Consider the following 27,087-nt stretch of genomic DNA (forward strand, 5'->3'; position numbering starts at 1 on the left):
TATGACAAGATGACCTACATGAAAGGATACTTATTGTTACTCTTAAGAAGTATTTTGTAAATTGTATAACATGGTACTTTTGGAATAGAAAACATTTTCGAAATAGCTCGCAGCAATTCTAGTAGTTGTAAGTATCCTGGTGTATTCTTTTGATTTACTTTTGACAAGTCAAGCTGATTTGGTGTTTGGACACCTGATCACACCTGGTAATCCAGAGTAGTGCCATAGGCAATTACAGAGTGATGTTCATGCATATATGTATATTTAATATCTTCATTGTGTATCCTTTTTTTTTTTCCCCATGTATAGAATTGTAAAGATGTGCCACCAGTGGAAAAGATTATTAAACTTCTTCCTAGCAGTCATGTTGCAAGACTACAGGTCTTAAGTATGGACGGACAAAAAGCTATTCAAATTAAACATCAGGATGAAATTAATTGGGTTGCTGGCGATATCATGCACAACCTTATATTTCAGATGTATGATGAAGGAGAAAGGGAGATACACATAACTCCAGCTGTGGCAGAAAAAATCAAGGCAAGTAGTTTTGAGTGAACAGCAGCATAGTATGGGGGAGAGATACAGTGCTGATCTCTAAAACACATAGACATCAGACTATGAAAGAATATTCCTTAAGACTGTATTATGAAACATGGGGGCTTCACTGCTTAATAAACTTTTAAAAATAATTTTATTAAAATTGTGTCATTAATGAGATCGAGACATTTAATGAAATGTTAAATAATGCTTCAGGGTGGTATTACTATGAAAAGCAGGTTAGTAATTTCCACTGCTTCTCCTAAACACACTAATAATTCCGATATAGTTATGATTCGTTAGATCTGGGGTTTTCCCAACATTTCGGAACCTTGAATAGGCATGTTCCTTCATGAAGATTTTCTTACCTATCTTATCCCTCTGTCTGCATACATATGTGGAGCCCAATACAAATGTAGAGATTCACCAATTATGTGACAATTTTTGGTGAGGTTTTTTCAGAATCAGCTCTTTCCTAACTTAACATAAGTGAGGGAAACTTAATGTATGTTTTGTTTTGGGAAAACAGCGTTGATTACTGTTGGGAAATGCACAGGCTTTCCATTGAAAGCTTCCGTTGCCTGTATGTTACTTCAGCATATTTAGAATGACCACGAGTGTATTATGTAGCAAGTCATTAAGAGTTTAGCTTTCGATTAATTTAAGAAATTTTAATTTTAGGTTAACTGGACACCTAAAATTAACAAAGAACAGTTGATTCAGGGATTATTACCTGATGTAAAAGTGCCAACATCAGTGAAAGATGTACGTTACTGTCTAATTACTTATCTGGATGACCATGTGTCTTTGGAGAGTGCATTCACAGTCAGGTTTGTTCATTTGAAATACTTTTTTTATGAATTATGTTGTTGGCAAAGGATTGTAGATCTCTACTTTGGGGTAAAATAATCTTTCTACAGAAGCTGAAATAATGAAAGCAGTTGGCAAATTAACAGGGGAATGTAGGTTTGGTGTGGTAGGTGGAGATTTTTATGCAAATTGTTTAGAGATGAGAACATTATCTATGTGAAAGATTGCATCACGATCTGTTTGTATCCAGCCCTATAATCACTTTTGTGAGTGTACATACATTGAAGAAAGTTATTGCTATCTTTGAAAACTTTCAGTAAACATTAGCTTAGTTTTACTGAAGAGTCAGGTCACTGGTTACCAAAGAGAAATATCACTACGGAGTTAATTGTTACCCTTATAGAAGTTATTACTTTGAAGCTAAAGATAGAATTTATCTAGCCAAGTGCTGGATGCCTGAATCTGGTATCTCAGTCAAAAGTGACAGGCTGTAAACTGAACTTTAAAATTGCCTGTTTATCACTCCTAGTGAGTCTAGGCAATTAACTCTACTTAATGTATGTTTATAAAGTTTGTTGAGACGAATCTGATTCTAAATTACTTTAATGTGTTTTGTGTGTCCTTAGTAGGTTAAAATTAAGTAATAGTTCACAGCACACTGATGCCAGGAGTAAATCTGCAGCAATTAGACATTTCACAGGTCTACAGTAGAGAAAAAAAATTACATGACCAAGCATTAAGATTCTTTAAAGTTTTGGGAGCATAATGCTTGTAAAAAGCTGTCCATGATGCAGCACTGTCAGAGACAGAAAAAATTTCAGTTAAAAGGTATTTTCTGTTTTAAGGAGAGCAGAAAAGCAGACTGAATTGATACCTCTCTTCTTGAAAGGAAGTAAAACAGTGAATTGATTTATTGAATATTTTTAATACATTTTTGCTTGTCATTGAAAAGCAGTCTCAAATCTGGGAACTTCTATTTAGGAATTATTCTATGGTAGCTGTCATAAAAATTAATGGGAGGTCATTCTAATGGGATTTTTATAGATCTCAACGTAATTTTTAGCTTAGAACACGCAAAAGGAGTAAAAACCATTGTGTTGGATATTTCTTAAATCTTAGATAACTTACAGATGTCAGATAACTTCTAAATATTTGGGGAGCCAGCACATAACATATGTTAACCTTTGTCAAGTAAACGGAAGGAAATGCTGAGATTGTTTAAAAGCACCCCAGAAGTATCTTTAAGAGATTAGTGTTAAGCAGTTTAGGCTGATAACTTCTGCTTTATCATAGCAAAAGAGGAAATGGAAATCTGGTGGGTTTTTTTATAGTTGTTCATCTTCTCCATCATTTTTGCAATGTGCTCTGGTTTTGTTGTGCTTTTAAGGAAAAACTGTATCACTGAAAATTACAAGCTATGTTAGTTGTAATCAGATCATTAAGAAGTCGGCAAATATTTTCATAGCAAGGGAGACTGTGATACCTTTATATTTACACACCAGGATTACTGTTTATATTATAATTGGGTTTACAGTAATAGATGTATTTTAATACGTAGACAATTGTATGTTACTTTGGCTTAGAAGTGTTGGGAATGGTTTTTTTCAAGATTTAATATACACCAAACTTGAAATCTGCTTTATGTGGCTAATGGTCTGATCTATGGTAAAATACTGGTAGGCAAGTTATAAAGATAAGGTAAAATCCCATAACATTGCTGTGGTTTGTTATGTAAGTAGTCTCTGATAAGCCCCCTCTCATAAGATTGAGGTGAAATCTACTATGTAACTTGTGTGCGCATGTGGCTTCATCCTGTAAATATGTTCAAGGATAAAATTAAAAAAAAATCCAATTTCAAATGCTTTATCATGCATGCTGTTATAAGTGATTACCTTCATGAGAAGGATCATAAGTCAATTTTCATGTGCTTAGACCACTTCCTGATGAACCCAGACACATTAAATGTAAATTAAAAGGACCAAACACACTGCAGATGGGTGAAGAACTACAAAGTGAAATTGGTGAGTATTTGCATATTTGTCAATTTCTTGTAAGATACATTTCTTTTTCTTTGCAGTTTATTACCCTGTATGTATATATAATTCACTCTCGATGAGAGTGAATGATTTTAATATGAACTATTTTAATGTGAAAAACAGGTTTACATTCTCGTTCATGGAAGGATGAGCAGACTTCTCTAATTGTCATTTTACAATTCTGGAGTTACTCTCCAATAAAATTTGGCTCTTGGTTTGTACATTAGGACATTCATCACACTGAGTTCAAATTGCTCATTAATTTTTGTTTAGTTTGTGTATTCTGAAATCTTACACGCTGTAACAGCATTCAGACTATTTCAAAGACATGGACTTCAAAGTGAAAGATTTTGAGGTTAACTTTAACCCAAGAGGAAGGCATGTTTGGGATCAGTTTTTTCATTCTCCTTCAGTTTCTGTACGCAGCTGCTACATGTCATAGTAAGAAACTAAAAATTCTTACAGTGTTTTGGAACATGAAAAGCTTGTGTGTGAGCAAAGCAAAACACAGAGGACAAACTAACAGCTTGAAAAACAGCTTTCAGTTTTGAGATTTTTTCTTTTTTTCTTTTAACTTTATAGCAAGAAATTATCTTTTTATTCAAAAATGTGGGAAGCACAAATGTGATATGACTACATAGATACATTTATTTTTTTAATACCCTTTTGATACCCACAAGGTAGATGGGATCTTATCAATGTATATAAATACCTGAAGAGAGACTGTAAAGAAAATGGAGCCAGGCTCTTCCCAGTGGTGTTCAGTGCCAGGAAAAGGGGCCGTGGGCACAACCTGAAACACAGGAGGTTCCCTCTGAACATCAGGAAACACTTTATCACTGTGAGGGTGACCGAGCACTGGCACAGGTTGCCCAGAGAGACTGCGGAGTCTCCATCCTTGGAGATGTTCAAAAGCCCTATGGACATGGTGCTGGGCAACTGGCTCTGAGTGGCTCTGCTTGAGCAGAGGGTTGGACCAGGTGACCTCCGGAGATCCCTTCCAACCTTAGCCACATTGATTCAGTGATACTCATGTAAATTTTCTCTATATTGTGTGCGTGTTATATACATTTATACTCTATATGTTGTGTAAAGTTTCATTAAAGCAGCTGCTGAGGTAATCGTCTTAATAATAATTTTAATCGTCATCATCTTTGTTAACAGATGTAATGATTACAGATCAGTATGGAAATCAGGTTCAGACAGTGACATCTGCATGTGTAAATTCCCTGGGAGTTTCTGGGCCTGGACTTGATAAATCAAATTTGAAAATAACTTGGCAGGTATTTATAAGATGTCATATAGTTTATTTCTTTGTGGCCTTTGTGTGGTAATTGTCTTAATTCTGTCACACAGGATTGAATCAAAACTGTGGAAAGGTAGTCAAATTAAACACTAGTTGGTAAACTGTGAGAAGGCAGAGACTTAAAGCATTAAAATTGTATGATCGTGTTCTGAGGAATACAGCAGCATCTGTTAAAAACTTTATCACTACTGCAGGTATAGAATATGGGGGGCCAGTTCACTTCATGCTTGAGTCAGGTTTGCTTTGTTTCTAGTCCATTGGTCTATATCTTTTCTTCTAACTTGTTTTTAGTCTTTTCTTCAGTCTTTCTTTATGGTGGTACAGTTGATTTTATGGTCTTTTGAAGAACCGTGTAGAACTGACTAATGATACTGTCTGCCATAGCTTAACTTAAAATCCATTCTGTACCTTTTAAAATATGTTGGATATAACTAAGTTGTACAGAACTCTTGCACATTGAAAAACAGGTTCTTGAGAAATGCTTGAGTTTGAAACTGATCACTTCTTACACAAGAAGTCCATTTAAATTTAACAAAAGGACTAGAATAAATTTTTAGTCCACTGTCTCGCAGTAAAAACAGCAAATAGTGTCTAGCAGGCATAAATACTAAAGTAACATATTGAAAAAAGAAAAGAATATACTTCCCTTTATTTGTTCTTGATAAACTCTTTTTATTTCTCAACAGGAGAGTACTCTAACAATGAGTGTAAAAGGTATTCGATTTAAACCTTGTTTACTTGGAAGCAAAGAATTGTGCTTCGCTTGGCGTGAATTTTCTGACTTTCTCCGAGTAAATTTAACTGCAGGATCCCCTGCTAAATTACAGTTTGTGGATTGGCCAGAGTTAGAAAAGGTAAGTTGAATAGTTTTGGTTTGGAAAGAAACAACGGGGTCACTAGTCAGCAGGTCTTTTATTTCCAGAGCTTCTTGGAGCACAGGATACAAAGCTGAAAACAGAGTTCTTAGTATTGATGCTTCTAAAAATTGACAGAATGTGACAGCTCTAGAGATGTTTTATTCAATACAGGACAACGTAACACAAGCAAAATAAAGTATTTTGCAATCTAATTGTATAGATATATTTTAAATGGGACTGTAGATGTGAAGCATTTTTCACACAACAGCTAACTACATTAGTTTTTTAGAAGTAAACTTATTTTGGAGTAATCTCAAGTCGTGTGTGTATTTACAACACTGTATCCTTTAATATCTCATAAACTGTTTATTCTGTCCCAACTGGCCTTCTACAGATACTATTTTTCTTTTCTTTGTTGCAGCAGTTTTACTGTGGGCTGGATCCTAACACCCGTCTTCCACTGCTGTTTGCCAAAGATACTGTCCTTAATGGTAGTAATAGTTGACAGCTCATCTCTCCTTTATCTGTCATTGGGGATTTTTGAGGTTTAGGCTGTAGGAAGGCAGTCCCAAATTTACTTAAGTTTACAAGTGTTTACAGTCAGAAAGTAGGCAAGGGAGTACAGTACTCATATCAAATGAAGAGGATGGAGATTTTTGGTAACATCAATTTATTTGCTGGGGTTTTGGGTTTTTTTCAATGTTTACTTTGAATATTCAAATGACAGTGCTGAAGCAGAAAGCAAAATAGGAGAGTGGAAGGAGGTAAAAGAAAATTTTATCTCTGACTAGAGAGCAGGAATAAAGATTGGCCTGTGGAGAAAATGGAGAAGGAAGTTATTGAAAAGTGAAACAGAAGATTGAGGGAGTATCATAACTGGTTTTACTCTCTAGAAAGCTCTCAAGGTGCGTCAGAAGATAAACTTTTGAGGCCATTTGCTCTTTCTACAACAAGGAAACTGTATGATAAGCCTCTTCAGAAGCGTGTCCTTCCTTTTAGTTGCATCAACACGAGTAATATGTGCATTTCAATTGAAGTAGTGCATTTTATAATGACAAGAGAATGTAAATGGGAAAACTCTAGAAATACCTTCCTGGAGTTTTACAATTCCGTCATGGTCTGTTACGAGAGACAAATAGTATGGAAAAGGCAGACACTGTTGCTCTGGGGGTTCCTGACCTGCCATGAGTGTCTGATATACCTAGAACAGAATACTACAATGCATTTGTATCTCTTCCAGCCTGTTGCAGTGATAAATGGTAGAGAATTGCAGAAGCCCCTTATTGTTCAGCTGTGTGATCAGTGGGGAAATCCGACTCCTGAACCGAATGTCAAAATCAACCTTACAAAGGGTAACAACTTAAAGGTAAGCATAGGCCTTATTATGTGAACTGTTTAACACAATTTTTTGTTGTCACAGCTCCATTATCTTCTGCATTATCAAGACATTTTTGGAAAAATGAATATAATATTTTAAAGGCACAAAAGAATAATTAATCTCATATAACAGTAGCGTCAACGAGTAATGTAAACAGTTGTCAGGACAGAGTGCTGAGCTCCCCTTCATTATAACAGTCACAAATATAACAAAATTCCTGTAGCAGTGTCCAAGTGTAATTAGTATACATTCTGGATCTTCTGCTAACCTTTTATTACTGAGTAATAACAACAATGATGATATGGTCCAAACCGGCAACCAGGTCATTTTTATCTGGTGGTTCTTTGATTGTGCTTCCTGAATGTATGACGTGGTCTGTGTGTAAAGCTAGTCAGCAGGTTTGCTTACTACTTGGTTATCTCTGTGAAAAACATTGACAGCATAAACCAAATTAAAACAATGAGGATGCAAATCTGATCCAAATTTAAGTGGTTACTGTCCTTTCCATTAGAGAGGTCTGAGTGTCAGATAGTCTGCACATTGGTCTGTACAAAGAAAGGAATTTGACAGAATACTTCATTCATTAGAATGTTTGTTCTTGTTATTGGAAAAAAAAGTCAAACTGTCAAACATTCTTAACTGCTGGAGCAAAGACTGTTGTATTGAATGTGTACATTCTCCATACAGGATATATTAATCCACCTCTGGACATAACATTTTCTCATGCAGGGCTGGTCTTACTCCCTTTTTGTTCCTGCTTGCCATGCATTCGTGTCCCTCAGTTCTCTCGGAACACACAGCAGTCAAGAACTTCTTTTGCTCACCCCCCAAGAACTGTACCACAGCCTCACCTTTCCCTAAATTTAACTGTGCTACCATTAATTATTTTTATTGGATTTTTTTTAAAGGAAATTTCTTTGTCTTGAAAGGTTTTCTTCTTGCTCTTTTGAATCTCTTGCTATAGAAGCCTGACTCGCAGTTTGGGACTTTTTTGTTTCCCCCAATTACTGCCTTTATGATGGCATCTGCAGCTTCCTCGAGGCTTCTGGTTATGTTGTTCTCAAGAGAACACACAACCTTGACGGTAACACTATGTGATTGTGCTGCCTGATCTAAGAGATGTTGTGGTGGCATGCTGTGTCTTTTTGGGTATTATGCTTTCCTCCAGGGAGGACCAGTAGCATGTCTTAGAAAGTCTGCATGCTCTTTATCCAAGTGCGATGCGTCCAGGATAAAGTGTTCTGAAAGCCAAGGTGGACCATTGTTATAATGTGTTTATTACAGTGCACTCTCGCAAGGCTTAACACCGATAAGAGTTACTTTCATACATTAGCAGAGCAACCAACTGCATGTTTGCAGTTGCAGATCAGTATTCATGGGTATCTTGGAGAACCTCTTTTAGAGAATTGTCTTGCCTTATCATTTCAAATAGGTTGTATGCACAGTCTCCCAAAGGAAATGAGAAGCTTCTGCTAAACTGAATTTCTCAGATAAGCTGTCTGTCTGTATTTCACATCCCGATCTACGCCTGATGCTCAGTGGTTGCAGCATGCAAGTGCTGTACTCCATATCGCTGTCTTACAGGTCCAAAACTAAATGACTGTGGCTGAACAGAAACACGATGAACTCTTATGTGCAGCTCAGTAGTGGAAATGCACAAAGCACTGGTTCCTGTAAAAATTGAAAGTTTCTGTTCTGTGATGTACAGTACAGACTTACTTTGTTCAGTTGAATAGGGTGCGAGGATGGTGAGGCACCAGGACAGGTTGCCCAGAGAAGCTGTGGCTGCCCCCTCCCTGGCAGTGTCCAAGGCCATGTTGGATGGGGCTTTGAGCAGCCTGGTGCAGTGGAAGGTGTCCCTGCTCATGGCAGGGGGGTTGGAACTAGATAATCTTCAAGGTTCCTTCCAGCACAAACCATTTTATGATTCTATGAATATACTCTTCAAAAGAGTTTATGAATAATGCCTGGCTATTTTCTTAAGTATATCTTTACAGTGCTGCTTTCATTTGAACCATTAAGCACACATTTTTTGCCATTGCTTTTCTCTAGTGACATGATAGGGTAAATTCATACTCCCATAGCTGATCAATTGTGAATCAACTTTCACAATTTTTTTTTTCCTAAAGTAGTTTCATTATTTTAACTTACTGACATGAGATTTGGGAAACAAAATAATTTTGAAGAAGGTTGCCCACTTCAGATATTCCAAAAACATTGTTTTTATGCAAGTGGACACTAGACACTTAGTCTCCTGAAATTTGTGCTGAAATAGCAAAGAGAAAGCAATTTCATGCCAAAACCCTATTCAGATAATGACAAACATTTGCACCATATTGTTGCGTTATATCATCAGTGAAAAAGTTTTTTTCCTTTGTTAGATAGAAATTCATTACAGAAGAACTCAGAATGTATCCATGTCTTCCTCCAAACTTTAAAGCTACTGTCTCAGGTTCTTTTGATAGATTGAGGAGATACTTGTTAGGTAAGGCCAAGGCAGCATGCACACCAATTTGCAGAAGTAGCAGCTTCTGCTTACTTTAAATAGTGTATTAGTATTCTTTAAGATTCACTCCTGTTTCTGTGAGAGGATAAGCATTCTCTGCCTGCTACACTGGAGTCCATAGTTTCAGAAAGGTGTGGTTGATGAGGAAAGTGAAGTGATAGCTTCTCTGCCGTTTAATGTGTAAAGGCAGGTCTGACTTAATGGTACTGCCAATTGTAAGATTTCACTTTCAGTGCCAGGGAAGTAAGTGCAGCAGAGACAGGGTGCACGTAGAAAACACACCCTGAAGAACACCAGTGAGTTAAAGGGGTGTTATTTGCTAACAATGGGATTCAGTGAGAATTCCTTGAAGTCAATAGACTAGTAGAATAGTAGAATTTCTGTTGACTTTCTATTGACTTCAAAGGACTTAGAATCAGAGCTAATTAACGTGCTACATAAGTAGGAGGAGTATAAGGCATTAGTGGTGTTATCCTAAAGCAACCCTGACGAGAAGTTATCGTTATTAGCGTTTCATTAAATGCCATTTCTTACAGTATAGAGATTAGTTCTTGTTTGTCATTAATAAGGTACTGTACTTCACTTGTCGTAGCACTTTTCTCTAAGTTGTCTAGCAGTCCAACATTTTTGAATGGGGGAAGGGAAGAGAGACACAGATGTTTTACTTGGTTTTACTCTAGTTGTATCATCCTTTAATTTTTGCTAGACGGGAATCTGTGCAGACTGGAGAAAGAAAGTAAAAGGAAATAAATAGATTCTAGAAGGTTTTAGAATCTGAAAATTACTCAGGTTAAGGCATGCTATGAATGGCATGGTAGCATCAATAGCAATGAAACAAATAACATTAATAAAATATTTTAACATACTAATGAACAAAAATATCCTAGTTCAGATAAAGTGATTGTCTTAAAAAACTGATAGAGAAAATTCTGAAACCTTTTAATATTGTATTCATAACAATGTATCTTTCCCTAATTTAGAGTGCAAAAGTACAAAGAAGCTATTGCTCAAAGAGAAAGACAGTATGCAGGCAAATCAGATACACATTTTATTCTAAGACTTGATACTTCTTCTGTGTCATTGAAAGAATAAAAAAATATTTTTTTTTGACAGATTGTTCCTCCAACCCAGCAACATAAAACAGATGAAAATGGTAGGGCTAACCTGGGAGTTATTAGTATTCATGCACCTAGGTAAGTAGTGAAAACTATACGGAAAAAAATTGAATTCTGAAATGTCGCTTGCTAGATGCATTTAAGCTGCACATTTCATAAAGTGCCTACCAAGAATTAATCAAGAACTAAGGTCAGACATCTGTTATTTATATGCCGGTGGAAGGCCAGGTAGTAAGCTTTAAGAAATTAAGTGCTTAACTAAATAAAATTCAATAGCTGCTGCTTTTGGTCTTCCGAGAATCTGCTGCTCTAATTTTCTGAATCGTGTTTTTTCTGGTTACGGTAAAACACAGCTTATAATTGTCAACTTGTACCTAGCACAGATAGTGTCATAAACCTACTCAAATATTTGAAATGTGCAGCCTTTGGCTGACCAGATCCAGATACTGTGCTTTCAAAGTAGGAACACGTTTTAGGTGTGTTGAAACCCCACTTCCTCTGGGTGCTAGCTATTGTTTTAAAGGACTAGGTAAAGTATCCAAAAGAACTTTAAATATATGTATTTATTTTTTCTTACCTGCGATAGAACTAATGAAGTCTGATTTCCTGCAGATGTGTGTCCTGTGGCTTCTGCTTCTTCACATCAGTTGCCCTGGCTCCCCTTACACCCACATGTCCCACCTGACTTCAAATTCATTATTTCTATATCCTCCTCATGTTCAGAGTCCTGCTGCCCACTCCCTGCATCTCTAAGCTTTTCTTGCAAGACTAGGGTGGCTTTAGGTAGCACAGAAGCTAGCAATACATGCTTGCTTTTCAATTTCTGAGGTATTTCATGGCAGTTAGTATTTTTGCATTCATATCTGCAGGATTTGATTCATAATCTTGTTTTGCATTTGGAAGAAAATCTATTTTAAATGCTATTGATGGTGCGCAGTGCATTTACAATGCCTGCATCTTTGTAGAAGGATGATGAATATTAGTTACCAATATATTTCTGGAGATTAGAAGCAGGTGTGCTCCATAGTAACATCAAACTATTTATAGCATAATCAAAACCGGCTCAGGAGTACAGCCTCTATGCAGTTAAATACCGTATTCCCAGTTCTGTTTAAGAACTTGAATAGCAATTTTTCTTGGAAATTTTAGAGCAATGAAGTCATTATATACTTGAATGTGAGTTGTACGAGGTTCACGCTTTGGAAACTGTCAAAGCAGAATGGTCCTCAAACAGCATTTTAATTAGCTGTGCTTGCTTTCCACCTTAGTGTCTTCTGCAACTTAAAGCTGTAGCTGCTAGTGTCTTACAGACAGGGAATGAAGCATGACCAAGCTAACGAAATATTAAAGCAAAATTAAATTTAATACGCTAATATCTTAAGAATATCTTAAACTTATGATTTTACTTGTCTAACTGCATTAACACTTCCCTTTTTTTTCTTCCCTCTACTACTGATAACTTTTAGATACTTTTTCATGATGCTTTCCTGTACAGGAATGACTTAAATTCTGTTGAAAATTGTCTTTTCAGAAGAGATATTTTACATCAGTTTTCATGATTTCTGTATATTTCAGGGGAGAGCACACTTTACAGCTTAAAGCCTCATACAACAAGATCACATTAGACTGTCCTATAATCACATTCAGTGTCTTGCCTGATCCCGAGAAACCTGTCCGCTTGAATGTTAAATATGACAAAAATGCTGCTTTTCCAGCAGGAGGTACCTTCCCTGGTAAGTATAAGGATTCTTTGCTGGAAACCAATAACTCACGAACTTTGTAAAACTATGAAAAACTGTTTTGATGATTCTCCTGGTGTATTTTCTTACTCTTTTTTTATCTGTTTTGTCTCAGTTCTTTGTAACAGCCGTATCTGAGATGCCCCTGTAACACTTGGAGAGAAAAGACATGTACATCATGTTTGGAAAGCATTTCAATAGACCTCTTACTTATTTGTTCCAAATTATTGGCTTTATCTGTCTAAAAATGGTAAAACTACAGAATCTCTTCTCTGTCCTCAATGAAATATCGTATTTCATTTTTTGATCTTCCCAAAAGACAGTCTGAGCTAGTTCATGCGTGTTTTCCCTCATTTTCTGTGGAATAGTAACAAAGGTGGTAGCAATGAAATCATAGGCCAGCTGTGAGCCAAGAGGAACCAAAAAGTGATCAGAAGTATGCCAGGGACAGCACAAAATATTCTTCTCTCTTGTTGTATTCCCTCACAAAAGGATGATCTTTGCTTTCTAACTAAGGCTACTGAGTCATAAAAGAAAAAAACCCGTCTCATGCTTTATATCCCAGTTGTATTCACAAGGAGGAAAACAGATAAAGAGCAAGTTATGACCAGGAGGGGACATCTTGTGCTAAAAGCAAAACAAACTTCTGCTTTTTCCTATCTGATCGAGGGTGGGAAGGCTCTGCAGAGGGATCTGGACAGACTGGATCAATGGGCCAAGGTCAGTCACCAGAGGTTCAACAAGGCCAACTGCCGGGTCCTGCAGTTCAGTCACAACAACCCCATGCAACGCTGCAGGCTTGGGGAGGAGTGGCTGGAAAGCTGCCCGGTGGAAAACGACCTGGGGGTGCTGCTCAACAGCCGGCTGAACATGAGCCAGCAGTGTACCCAGGTGGCCAAGAAGGCCAACGGCATCCTGGCTTGTGTCAGGAATAGTGTGGCCAGCAGGAGTAGGGAGTGCCTCTGGACTTGGCACTGGTGAGGCCGCACCTCGAGTACTGTGTTCAGTTTTGGGCCCCTCACTACAAGAAGGACATTGAGTTGCTGGAGCGTGTCCAGAGAAGGGCAACGAGGCTGGTGAGGGGTCTAGAGCACAAGTCTTATGAGGAGTGGCTGAGGGAGCTGGAGCTGTTTAGTCTGGAGGAGGCTGAGGGGGGACCTTATTGACAAGTACCTGAAAGGAGGTTGTAGTGAGGCAGATGTTGGTCTCTTCTCCCAAGTAACTACCGATAGGACGAGAGGCAATGGCCTCAAGTTGCATCAGGAGAGGTTTAGATTGGGTATTGGGAAAAATTTCTTTACTGAAAGAGTGGTCAGGCACTGGAACAGGCTGCCCAGGGAGGTGGTTGAGTCCCCATCCTGGAGGCGTTCAAAAAACATGTAGATGTGGCATGGTGGTTTAGGACGTGGTTTAGTAGGCATTGTGTTGTTGGGTGGATGGTTGGACTTGATGATCTTAGAGGTCTTTTCCAATCTTAATGATTCTGTGAATCTATAAGGAAACTTTGACATGAATAAGAGACCTATACTAACTCATTCCATTAATTCAGGAAATAAAAGTTGTCTTTACAATAACCATGGGAGATACGGTTCTTGAATTTGCCAGTGAAGTGTACAAATTTACTAGCCCTTCTTCCAGAAATTTCTTCTGTTCAATTTGCAGTCATGAAATTTGCACTATGAAACCACGATACAAAGATATTCTTCCGAAAGCCAAAGTCCTGTCTAAATTAGAATAGAAAGCAAGTAGATTCTGTCACTTTAAATACAATCCTATATTAAGGAAGGCAAGAAAATACTTCAGTAACAGTTTAGTAAAATTAAAAAAAAAATATTTGAGACTTGGGAAACCTGTGTATTTCGTCAGTGGTGCCTGTGAAGGGGAGTAAGGTAGTTTCCAAACTGATTTTTTTCCCCTTTGATCCCATCCTTGTTTTAAAAGAAAAAATAAAAAAAATAAAAATCACATTTTAACCTTCTGTAGATGACTTTTAGACGTATTTGATGAAGTGAATACTAACACATTTCCTATTCTGAATGGTATTCACTTAAGAATTATAAATTAATTTAGGCATGAGATTTCCAAGTTACTAACTCTAATACGCTAATACTACTTACTTTGGCCTTTATTTGAAAGGAATAAATTAAGGTGGAAAATCTGATGCAGTTACCAAAAATTTCCAGGAGAGGTCAGGGAGACTTTTGATCAGTAGATATGTTTTCAGTACTGGGCAGTTGTTGGAAGGAATATAAAGAATATAATTAAGTCAGTACATGGATAAATGTAGAAACGGGAGCAGGTTGGGAACTACATGACTTGTACAGGAAAGTGGTGCCTTGCAAATGTGTTTGAAGTTGACAGCTGTGTGAATGTTAACGATCCCGCTGATACAGAGTACTTGGTTCCTTAACCAAAGGCTCATAATGTATACTGTTGCAGGACACTGTCCTTCCTATACTTGTCTTTCCCTTGCGTTAAGGTGGACTTGAAACCAGAAAAAACTGTCTGTCTAGGGAGTGTTTTCAGTTCTGTCACTGTTTCACAGTGTGATTTCAGCACAAGCATCTGAATTTTTCCCACCTGTTCTCTGTACTGCTTTGTAAATACATCTGGATTCCCAGATGATAAACATCACTCAAAGATGGCGGAAAAAAAAAATCAGAAAATCTGCTTCATATGAATGCATTTGTTGTATCCCAGGCCTGTATGAAATACCTGCAACATCTAATCAAAATTTGGAACAAATAGGATTTATTTGTAGTACTAGGAGTTGAGATGCAGAATACCTCCCACAAATAAGAGGTCTGTGGTGTGGCGGCTTGTTTCTTGACCAAAGAAGGTTCATATTCAAAGATAATAATTATACTGTCATAACTTGATGAGGCGACATTTGTATGGAAAGAGGCTTTTGTTCTTTAAAATACTCCATACAGTGTTATGAACTTGACTAAATTCATGAGGTATTTTCGTTTTATGAAATAGCATACTATAGAAGCATAGAATCACAGAGTGGTTTTGGGTTGGAAGGGACCTGTAAACATCATCTAGCTCCACCCTCCCTGCGAAACAGACATTTTTCAAATGTAGTGTGTAGTACAAATCAACCAGGGTTTGAGAGAGGAAGAGAATTAAACAGCTTCTTCAGGAGATAACATAGTATATAATGACATCAAATTTTGCTATAAAATTAGATATCAGATTCCTTATTAGCAGCCTCATATTTAATTAACATCCTAATTATTGGATTTAGTTGTGAACTGGGTACACCTGAGGGCAGGCACTGTAATCTTGGAGGAAGTCATGCCTGAGTTTTTTATACGCATCAAAGGATAGTCCTTTCTTAAAGTGCAAAATTTTGTTCTAAGGGAGCAGTGCAGCTTCAGTTACATGCATAAAATCCACCTGTAATCATAGTGTCAAAGTGCTTAGTTCACGTTTTCGACTAGAAGAAGAGTAGCTTTATTCTAGTTTGGATTCCATTTCCTTCAGACTACTAAACTATGGAATATATAGGCAAAACTAAATTTTTCAGATTGGGATATAAAATGGCAAGTGTTTTGACTGCAAACCAGTCAACAGCAAATAGAGGAGTGAAACGTGTCCCTATATCCTACTTCTAACAGATTTAAGTATGTGACATTAGTCTGTAAGAAGTAGCCATACTCAGCTTCATATTCATAGCCTGAGTCCTTCTCTTCATTGCAGCGTGGCTAACAGATGGGGAAAATGGGCGTGGTGTTGTACAGTCTCTTTACAACTACTGCACCTTTCTATCCAGCAGTTCAATGGCTAAAGCACTTGTGAAGGAAGAGGGAGATCTGGATTTCCTGTCCTTGAAGGAAGGAACCACCTTCTTAACTAGCTAATGATTGTTCTTTCCTGAGAGCAAGAAGAAGCCTGGCTTGCTATTTTGACGAGACTGATAATCTGGGGAAGGCAGACTTCAAATTTGAGGGTTTTTTTTAAAGCTGTCGTTGGATGAAGTTGATGGGGGTTTTTTCTATGGATTGTTACCTGGTCTAATTACAGGGCTAGGGAGAGAAGGTTTTCCGTATCTGGTTTTAATTTTTTTGTTGTTTGGGTTCTGTTTGGAATGTGGGGTTTCTGGGGTTTTTTTCTCTAGATATGAGGGAGACACAGAAATTAATGGAGTTTAGTCTTCTTAATCCTGAAAAAAAAAACTTGAAAAAATGCTGTCTTTCACTCTACAGATTTTATGGTTAGTGTTCTTTCTGAAGATGACAACATTATTAAAAATATTAATCCAGCACGAATTTCTATGAAAATGTGGGAAGCGCTGAACAGCGGAACTAGGATACCAATTGATGTAAGTCATCAAAATGCATTTTCAAAATGGGTATCAGAATGCCAGCATAGGACAAACATTTATAGTAGAAACCTTCTTTCATTTAACTTAGATCAATATCCTGTTCTACATTACACATCAGTCGTATTTGTTTATCAATATCTGTCATGTTACAAGTTATCAGACTGCTCAGATCTCAAGACTATAGTAAGGGCAAAAATGCTACTGCTCTGCAGAAGCTACCTAATAGCAGGAAGACTATTAAAAGTTGCCACCCTGAATTTTTCAAAGAAAAGACTGTGAGAATTAAGAATATGAAACTAGCATCGAAATTATAGGTGATCTCACTGAATTACTGTATACTGTCAGTACGGCCAATCATTAAGACTTGATAGTGTATTAGAAGTAAGGTACTTTAACTTTTCGTATACTGCATTAAATTTTTTGCATCTTTTCAGGTTACAACATTTAGCTGTAGTAAAGTGAAGGATGACAAGGAAGATGGCTTCTTCTACTTCAGGTATGGCAGCATTTATGCTATAATTACTGATGCAACTTACTGTACAAAATACATAGTTTGAAATAGAAACAAGCGTTTTAGGTTTTGGTAATAACAATCTATTGTAGAGTTAGTATGATACAGTGCTATGAAATGGTAAAATATATTAGCAAGATGCAATGAACAAAAGGATTGAATTCTTCCCTAGATACATTTGACGTTTGTTCAGTCTGAGAGTAAAGAAGACAAGAGTCTAAGATAATATATTAGAATACATGATAAGAAGTGCTAGCAATGAAGGGACTACATCATCTGCTTGTCACTTGTCTGGTAACATTCCTAAATTCTTTTCAATGTTACATTCAACTGCTGTAGCATTGCAGGTTGGACAAAGTGAACTTAACTCTGGTTTAGTACCTTCTGTAGCTGTGTGTTAATCCTGAACCATGACCTTGGCCCTGTCAGTGCAGTGGTCTTTACTTGGGTTACTTATTCAGAGATGGTGTCTTATATGACAGGCAGCAGAACTAGAGCTTACCATAACCTGGTGCCTGACTGCCACATTCTTTCTACATCTATTCCTGGCAGGCATACTATGGGATCAGTTAAATAGTTGTGGTACTGGCTGTTGATTCAAGCGCTTGCCTTCTAGGAACAGACTTTCCTTCTGCTTTTAGAAAGCAGACTTCAGGATCACCTTAATGCAGCAGATACCACTGTTGCACACCTGATCCTGGTTCTTGCATCAGAGGAACAGAGGCTGCTGCAGCTCAGCTATATCAAGATTCCAGGAGCATCTGGTGGCAGCACTTCAAGAGGTGATAGGAAGTTTCCTAACTTGCCTCTCAGCTGTGGCTCTCTTCCCTTTCGAGGCACATGATAGAGTTCAGGAAGCCAGGCATCCAGTTTGTAATCCTTGAGAATCCATGTGCTTTCAAGACTTTCCTGTAGCGTAAAGTCTTCCATGCTTTTTTCCTGGGGAGCTGAGGTGCTTGAATCTAGGGTTTTGAATCAGCTTGATACGCAGTGTGAATGTAGCTCCATCTGTAATTCCCTTTGTCATATCCAGCCACGAAACTATCCTGTCTAGAAAAGCAGTTGACATGACCTTTGTTTATTCCAGCTTTTTAGCTCCCCACGTGGTGTACAGCAACATCTTGTATTTATATATGAAGGCTTTCTCATGTAAGAGATTACAACGTATTCAACAAGTTGTTTAAGCATGACTTTTTGTATCATTACCAAGATCTGTCTTTACCTTGAAGGCGCTCAAGGTTCCAAAGCCTTCTAAGGTAGAGTTTGGCAGCTATGGGAAAAGAAGGCTCCCAAATAAGGGTGCAGTTTTGCTTTTAATGGAGTAGAGCTTACTGTGTGGATAGTCCCAGGTTATGGAATGAACTTGTCCGGAAAGCAAGGATCACTGCAGACTTGCACTAAGTACAGGGTGCATCTCTGTGACCTTGGTCATTCTGAGAAATTCGTAGTTATAAGCAGCAAAACATAAGAACTCCCTAAAACCTTATTAAAACAAGGCACTCTGCATCATGTATTTGTACCTCCAGAAAAAGGAGACTGGAATGAATGTGCCAAAGTGTAGTCATGCTAATAAATGTTCTCCTGTTGTCCTGGTTTCACAGCTGGGATAGAGTTAATTTTCCTCTCAGTGGCTGCTCTGTTTTGGATTTAGTACAAGAAGCATGTTGATAACACTGATGTTTTAATTGTTGCTAAGAAATCGAGGACTTTTTTGCAGTCTCACAGATTCAGCTAACAAGCAGGTGTGCAGGAGCTGGGAGGGAGCGCAGCCAGGCAGCTAGCCCAGGCTGGCCAAGGGGAATATCCCATATCATGGACGTCATGCTCTGAGTTGGCCGGGGGGAGGCAGGAACCTTTCTTGCTTCTCTCATTTCTGTGAGTTCAAATGCTCTTTTATCCGGGAGTTCGAACTTTTCCAGGAGTGTAGTCTTTTGGGGGAGTTTTGCAAAACTGGCAAAATCCTCGAGTTCGGGGTTCTGTGATCGCTTCTCTGGGACTGACTGCAAATCAGTGATTGGGTGGTGAGAAAATTGTATTGTATATAGTTTGTTTTGCATATGCATTATTAGCATTAGTATTAGTATTTCCTTTGTTGTCTTATTAAACTGCCTTTTTCTCAACCCATGAGTTTTACCTTTTGTCCATTTCTCCTCCCCATCCCGCTGGGGCGGAAGGGAAGGAGTGAGCGAGTGGCTGCCTAGTGCTTGGTTGCCGGGGTTAAACCATGACACCTGGGAAAAGCACTATGGTGATCAGTGTGTTATAAAGTAACCCATATAGAGTTGAATATGAAATTATTAAAATCTTGACATTGGTACCGGTAGCTTACTAGTTGTCCAGAAATGTCCAGAATTAAAACTCCCAACATTTTTTGAAAAATTTGAAAGAACAGACAGTAGAGACTACCCATCAGCACCCCTTGTAGGAAAGTACATTACTCATTGCTGACAGTGTCTGTGGCATCACTGGCTACCACCTGATTTCTCTCAAGTTTTCCCGTCCTTGGCACAGTCACAGATGTTTTTTATGTACTTAACACCAATCAGTAGCATGGGTGCTATTACACAGTCTTACAACTTGTGTAACAGTTGTGCAGTTTCTTCTTTTTCTAAAGCATATGTCTGGTTAGAAGGTGTTCAGCCATGAGATCTGTAGCAGATTATTTATAACTCAGTTTTTTAATGCATCCTGACAAGGCAGATGCTGCTTTCAATCTTAACCTAGATAAAATGCAGGAAAGAAGGTAGAATTGTTCCTTCTCTATATGAAAAACAAAACGGAAAGGTCATGGCCTGTTCTAGAAATAAGTAAAGCTTTGGGATTTTGTTTTTTACAAGTTAAGCATCCCAGGGAATCTTGCATCTTACTTCTTCCTGAAACAAAATAAGAGGAAAGAAATTGCTTAATGTTATTGACAAAACAGATAAAATGCTGTATGCTGAAAACAAAAATCTCATTAACCAGTTCAAGAGTGCCACAAGTCATCCTCTAAGAGAAATGTTAGAGACTGTTCGCATCTCCTCAAAAGTTTCTAAGCATTTGGAAGTCACTGCTATCCCTCGTATAAACACTGTGGTGATCTTCTGGGTGCTGTTAGTCCTTCCTTGGTAGGTGAAGTTCTGTTTATAGCAGCAGAAGTGCAAGTGTCTGTCTTCCCTTTGTATTTTGATGTTAGAGGTTCTTTGCCAGTAGTCTGCACTCTGGAACACTGTGAGGTAGAATGGAAGCTCTTTACTCTCTCACTATGCTCAACCTTGACTATTGGTCCAAGTTACCCAACTTTGTACGCCTGCTGAGTAAGAGGAGGAATTAGCTACTCAGATTTTATATAAATTCAAGCCAAATGATTAGATTTGGAGGGAATTTGTTGTTGTTGCAGATATAAATATCTGTATGCTCAGTTTCAGTAGCTTTATGAAAATTCATTGAATGGGAAGTGAAATGAAATAGACTTGCAGATTTCTGAATAATAGGGCCACGACAAATGTCCTGTCAGCTAGTAGAGACAAACTCTTGGTGCAGACTTTCCTTATCCAGGCTTCCAAAAGCTTTTTTCTAGTTCCTGAGGACTTTTCGTGGCATTCTTGCTGAAGGAGGAGTGTTAAGGAGGAGTACTAAAACATGTCATGCCTTAACAGGACTTTCTAACTAGTTTGGAGGACTACTCAGAATTTGAATTGTTTGCATACTTACATAATTGTCACCTCAATATCGACTCACTTTTGCTTGGTTTTTGGTTTTGATTTATTTAGGGATAAAGTGGTTCCAGAGAGAGTGGGCACTTACAGTATCCAGTTTACCTTTGCAATGGATAAGACAAATATCCTCAGCAGTGACCAGGTTTGAATCTACAATTAATTATATGTAGCCAAGAACATATAATACAGAGTCATCTGGGAGAAATATTATGATACTTTGTAGATTTCAGAATGCAAATAGTTTCACTTGCAAGCTTTGCAAAAAATTGTATTTTTATTTTTGGTAGTTATTGATTTCAGACTGTTGGTTATCAAAATATGTTTTAATTAGCTTTTATAAATAAGCAGAAATTTTGTGGAATAACAGAGCTGCATAATTTGCAACCTAGTAGAACTGGTTTATAGCCGTGCTAATTTATTTCAAGATTGTCAGTAAATTTCACACGCATTTGTTTCAGTATTTTTTGAGCAACCCATGTGTGCAGGTGAATTGCAGTGAATTATATCAGTCTTTATTTTATTTTGTTTTGTTTTATTCTTCCTCCTTTTTCTGCTAGATTATAGTTGAAGTTGTACCTAATGACCCTGTACGCTTGTTACCTGATTCTTTACCAGCTACTCCAGCAGTTTCCAATGTTCGAACTCTTACTAGCCGTACGCTGGTCAAGGATTTGTGCCTCCGTGTAACGGTAACTATACTTCAATACAAAATCATAATTAGGGAAGTATATAAGACTGCTGAAAATATCTTGAATTTTGCTGTAAGGCATTGCTGCTATCTCTGTGCAGATCAACTTCACAAAAAAGATGTAAATCAGTGATTTCTAGTATGTGACAGGTGCATCTTGTTTTATTTACATACAGATGACCAAAACTAAAACGTGCAATCCTTGCTGTCAGGCATCTCAGTTGAAACCCATTTCTTGTTGCCATAGGGAAGAAATGTTTCGCAAGTGGATTCTAGTGGGAGAACACGTATATAGACAGCAGATGTTTCTCTCCATGGTTTTTTTTCCAGGAGACAGTTTCTCTTAGAAATCTTGCATTATGAACAGTGAGGTTTCCTGGGCTTTGAACATTCACGGGGTTACAGGGTGATCACTTACCAGTTACCGCCATGGGCAAAACAGACTCGACTTGTGGAAAATTAATTTAATTTATCACCAATTAAAATAGATTTGAGCAGTGAGTAACAACGACAAAAAAAGTAAAGCAGCACCTTCCACCCCACACTTACCCAGGCTCAGCTTTGCTGCAGACTCCTCTGCCCTTCCCCGAGTGGCGCAGGGGGATGGGGGACGGGGGTCATGGTCAGTCCATAACAGCCCCCCTCTGCCGCTCCCTCCTCCTCGCAGTTTCCCTGCTCTAGTGCAAGTCCCTCCACCCTGCTCTAGTGCGAGTCCCTGCTTGGACTGTGGTCCTTCGTGACCTGCTCCAGCGTGAGGCCTCTCCACAGCCCGCAGTCCCTCAGGAAATCGCCACATGCTCTGGCGTAGGGCTCTGCCGTGGTCTCCCCACAGGCTGCAGGGGAATCTCCCCCCCCCCCCCCCCCCCCCCCCCCCGCCTCCTGCTTCTCTGGCCCTGGTGTTACCTCCACTCTTTTTTTGCCTCCTCTTCTACCTGTGCCTTTTGGCCCTTTGTTAAATATACTTTCCCAGAGGAACCACCAGTTAGGCTGAGGGGCTGTGCCCCGCAGCGGGTCAGTCACAGCCGGCTGGCACGGCCGTGGCTGGCACAGGGCGGCCATGCCTGCCCCTGCAGGCCCCACACTGCCAGCACCTTGCCACGGAATCCCAATGCAGTATATAAATGCATTACTTATTTTGTTTCAGGTTCCAAACTAACTTTTTTGTCTTTTTTACTTATAGGATGAATACAATAATCACACTGGAATTGATCTAGTTGGTAGAATAATAGCAAAAATTAAGAGCCCCAATGAAGATGATGACATAGAGATCCCGCAGTTTCAGGGGAAAGTCAGTACAACTGAGTTTCCATTTGACAGAGGATCAGCTAAAATTGTAAGTGTGACTGAAATACACAGTTAGCTCCATGGGCAATGGATCTATTTTCCTACAGTTTCAAGGTTGATCTTATACCTTTTGTTTTGCAGAGGGATAGTGTGTATCGTAGGCTTCCCTTAGTGATGAGCAGATGAATTCTTTCTTCTCTGTTTGGTTGCTGATTTTCATAAAACATGAAGGAAAGACCTTTAAACTCATTATCCTTGCTAAGCAAGGGGAGTTTACAGCTACACTCAAAAATTCACTTCAGCGACTGGGACATACAGGGGGATCCAGGATACGTCTCTTCCTTGTTTGAATTTCACATGTAAATAACATCTCATCGGTTTGTAGCTAAACCATTAATATTAGTGGTATTTTACATTTTTATTTATAATACTATCTGGCTGTAACATCTTCAAATAATTTAGTCTGACCTCTTCATATATATGTGATTACATTTTACCAGTTCTCTTTACGTTTTGTCAAGCTAATTGAGCTTACATATACTCTGCAGAAAGGCATGCTATCCCCATTTGAAGAATTAAAGATAGAACTACCACTTCTCTTTACAGCTTATTTCAGTCATCAGTGCCCTTGACTGTTAAAAACATGCTTGCCTTATTTCAGCTTGAATCTCTGGCGGTAGCATCAGGTGAACCTCTGAAAGTACTGCATATTGCAGTCACATAATTCTAGTCACTTTTTCTTCAACAAATACAGATTGAATTTTTAAAACCTATGAGTTCCATTTGTAGCAGTTGTCACAAAATATAATGTAAAAGACACAAGTTAAAACGTGCCCATGCACAAACCCAGAAAGTGTTCAAAACACACCAAAAAAACCCAGCTGAGTGTAGAGCCACACATTTGTTCTGAGTGGAATGGTCACAAAATCTCACTTAAAAGCCCACAGAGAGCTTCAGTCAATAGGGACTGTTCACGTGATGAAATAGGTATATATAAATTATTTTTTTTAAAGTTCCTGAAGTGTCGCGTAAGAATTGCAGAACAAAAGTATACCCCTACTTTATATGGTTCCTCTGGCTATCACATGTTTTACTAGCCTGAAATCTAAGGAAATCTTCAAACAGTTAAAAGGTGTGCTGAAGGAGGATCCAACTTTTTAAAGAAATTAAAGTTTCAGCCACCTTTTCTGCCTCATTCATTGCAAGCAGCTTCCCAGCAGACCAGCATCAGTATATGCCAGGTGGAGGCAGACACTGCCTTAGCCACAAATATAAAATCTCCCAATACAACATTGAAAGCACCACAGTAAAACCCCAGTAGAATCACAAAAATCTCAGATCCTACATACAAACTTCTTCATAATATGTTCTATTCAGTACATCAACTGTATTTTTGGAACTACATAGATGAAACTTAATGATACAGCATAAATAATTATCTGTCGATAACAGTCAAGGACAGAAACATCCAGTTAACATGGGCAAACACTTTTCACTGAACAATCTTTCAAACTCTGGTCTACTCCGATTCGTAAGGAAAAGTGACAAAATATGTATGAAAAACAAGCTAGAAGAATAAAATGCATGGACTGAATAGAGGTATCGGATAAAAATAATATACTAATTGATTTATGGTGCACTCTGGGTTTCTCTTGTTCCCCAACCATGTTACAGGAGTAATAAATTTATTGGTTTGTGAACACATTTTTCTTGGGCAGGTGGGATAGGAAAAAGTGCGAAAGGTATAGGTAAGGGGTCATCTATAACCACTAATGTAATAAAATAGTGCTTTTCTCCACAAATCTCGCATTTGCACCTGTGGTAGAAATTTGAACAGATGTTTAAAACTTCATACTGTTGAGGGGAATAATAACCCCTTGGAGTAAACTCTGATAGTTCAGGTAAAATTACTGGGTAACTTCTCCGACCCCTCACTGATACAGAAATAACATTTTTTATCTCCGTGTATTAGTAACCTGCGGTTGAGCCATTGTGACCTAAATACTCCAGTCTTGCTTCAGTGACAAAGCTAACAACCTTCGTAATGGGGGGGGGGGGTGGGTGGGGCATGTTTGGGGGTTTTATTGTTTGGCTTGTTCTGCGTGGTTTTTTGTGAGCAGAAGCCTTTTCTTTATACTTACATATTCCTGGTTTGTTGAGGGGCGGGGAGGGTTGCATTCTTCTGCTTTCTCATTGCTGTGATCTGATAAGATCCTACTGCTTTTGACAGTAACCTGTGTTCCCTAGTCTTCCACTGGGAGTAATTCCATGTCAGTGAATCCCATATCTCTTCCCCTTTTCAGGCAGTTTTCAGTTGTCTAGTTTGTACTGAGTTCTCTTGCTTTAGAGGACTCGGAAAAGTCATGTGGAAAGGATTTGTGATTTGCTGGTTGTGATGCATTGTGCTTTTCATATGACTAGTAATGCAGAGGGGAGGGGACACACTAGTGTTTTTTTTAAAATATCTTGAAGTTGTTCCATCTTGTTTATAAATATAATCATGTGCAGTTAGCATCAATGTAATAAAGCTGATAACCAGATATGTTTACCCTAACACTGAGGTTCAGGAATACTAAACTCGTTTAATGAAGGAAAATGTTTAGATTTTTATTAGTATAAATTTTCTAAGGAAAAGATATTTCCACTACACACTTCTCCTGATTAAATATGTAGCTGCAATATTTTTGAAAGCCATGAAGACTATCTTTGAAGGTTATATATATATCTATCTCTTCTTTTAGGCTGCAACCACCTCTCTCTTGATTTGGCCAGTTGAGTAGCAATTTCTACATGTTAAAGGTGGAAACAGTATGAGTTTTATCATAAGCATTATTCATTTTATGCATGATACCTTTCCCAAAGTAACAGCACATTTAGACATTACCTATACTAATTTTCTTTCTGTTTACCATTTTTTATGATTTTATAATATTTACTGTGTTTGTAAAGGCAAAGGATTTAGTTTGTCTTTTCAGTAAGAAATTGATAAGAAATGGGATGTTCCTGTTAGTGTTTGGGTATATATTGTTCATTCATTTGGGACCTGCTGTCTACTTCCATGGTAACAGCAGTAGCTTTAACTCAGCACTGGGAATAGTTTGTTTTTCCTTCTCTGTGTTTATGCATTGGGTGTTTCTTTTTAATGTTCTGTTTGCGTTTGGTCACATGCTGGATGAAGTACATCCGAGGAAATCTTATTTATGGGACAGTGCAGAGAATATTTTTTCTGAGCATATGTCTCTTAAATAAAATATATAGCCAAAAATAATCAGACTTTTTAAACAGGTAAAATGACAATCTTAATTCTTGAATAATAAAATAGTTACTACTAAATCTTTGTATTTTGCTTCTTTTTATAAGGTATAAAAGGCATTTCCAAGCCAATACTTAAAATGGTAGTAATATTGTATAGGCATCATGTGTTAGGTAACTTATAAGATTTAGTATTTGAAGAATGTTTATTTTATTTTGTGTGTTACCTCAAGTGTGAACATAAACTTACATATGTATATGTGTTTGTTTTATTAGAATCTGGTGCTGGCTGAAAACAGTCCTGGAAGAGATAGCACTGAATATATTCTCATATTTGAGCCAGATCTGCCAGCTTTGAAAAAACCTTTGGAACCATACTGTCTGTCATTTATGTTTTACAATGGTATGTTTCAATTACTCTAAAATGCTTGCTTTTCCTTAGAACAAACTATTTTTAGGTCCATGATACTTCTTCAGAACTGTGTAATAGCTTAATAGGTTTTTGCTGATGTTTAAATCAACTAGTATGCTGCTGTATTTTCTTCTAAAATACATGTATTTATTTCTGTAGATTTCAAGAAGCAGCAACAGATGGCAACACTTACAAGGGAGAGAGACCAATTATCTCAGTCGATAGGAGTTTACAGAAATTGGTTTGATACTACTAATCAGCTTGTAACTGAATTGAAATGTAAGTTCAAATATATAAATAAATTTCCTGGGAATCAGACTTTTTTCCCTTTAATAATTTTGAGGATATAGAGAGGGGCAGAAAAATCTATATTGAAATAATGAGGTACAGTAGTTGTAGGGGAGCGGAAGGGAGTAGATCTTTGCATTAGCAGGGAAGCATCTAGTTATTTGGATGGACCTATCTGTGAAGGGTCTTGATTGACAGTAGGATGCCTTATGTCAGAACTCTCAAAGGAGGAATAAAAAGTTAAAGTTGGTGGTCTGATTCTTTTTTCCCATGACTGCCTTGCACTCCTGTCTCTGCAATGGATGTGTGAATGCTCATCCATCCAGAAATTCAATAGTTG

The 27,087-nt window shown here is 37.9% G+C and overlaps 1 protein-coding gene across 1 annotated transcript in view; it reads left to right on the forward strand.

Annotated features, from left to right (window-relative positions):
• Positions 1-27,087, forward strand: part of SMCHD1 (structural maintenance of chromosomes flexible hinge domain containing 1) — a 100,065-nt gene that overhangs the window by 60,199 nt on the left and 12,779 nt on the right. Inside the window, exons 25-39 of the mRNA XM_075416391.1 lie at positions 310-537; positions 1,219-1,367; positions 3,280-3,368; positions 4,548-4,666; positions 5,376-5,543; positions 6,787-6,912; positions 10,544-10,623; positions 12,121-12,278; positions 16,496-16,611; positions 17,049-17,110; positions 20,878-20,965; positions 21,381-21,512; positions 22,692-22,844; positions 26,324-26,450; positions 26,619-26,738. Of these exons, the coding sequence (XP_075272506.1) occupies positions 310-537; positions 1,219-1,367; positions 3,280-3,368; positions 4,548-4,666; positions 5,376-5,543; positions 6,787-6,912; positions 10,544-10,623; positions 12,121-12,278; positions 16,496-16,611; positions 17,049-17,110; positions 20,878-20,965; positions 21,381-21,512; positions 22,692-22,844; positions 26,324-26,450; positions 26,619-26,738 (1,915 nt within the window). The remainder of the gene's footprint in view (positions 1-309; positions 538-1,218; positions 1,368-3,279; positions 3,369-4,547; positions 4,667-5,375; positions 5,544-6,786; positions 6,913-10,543; positions 10,624-12,120; positions 12,279-16,495; positions 16,612-17,048; positions 17,111-20,877; positions 20,966-21,380; positions 21,513-22,691; positions 22,845-26,323; positions 26,451-26,618; positions 26,739-27,087) is intronic.

This window comes from Opisthocomus hoazin, chromosome 3 (genome assembly GCF_030867145.1).
Source record: "Opisthocomus hoazin isolate bOpiHoa1 chromosome 3, bOpiHoa1.hap1, whole genome shotgun sequence".
Lineage (NCBI taxonomy): Eukaryota > Metazoa > Chordata > Aves > Opisthocomiformes > Opisthocomidae > Opisthocomus > Opisthocomus hoazin.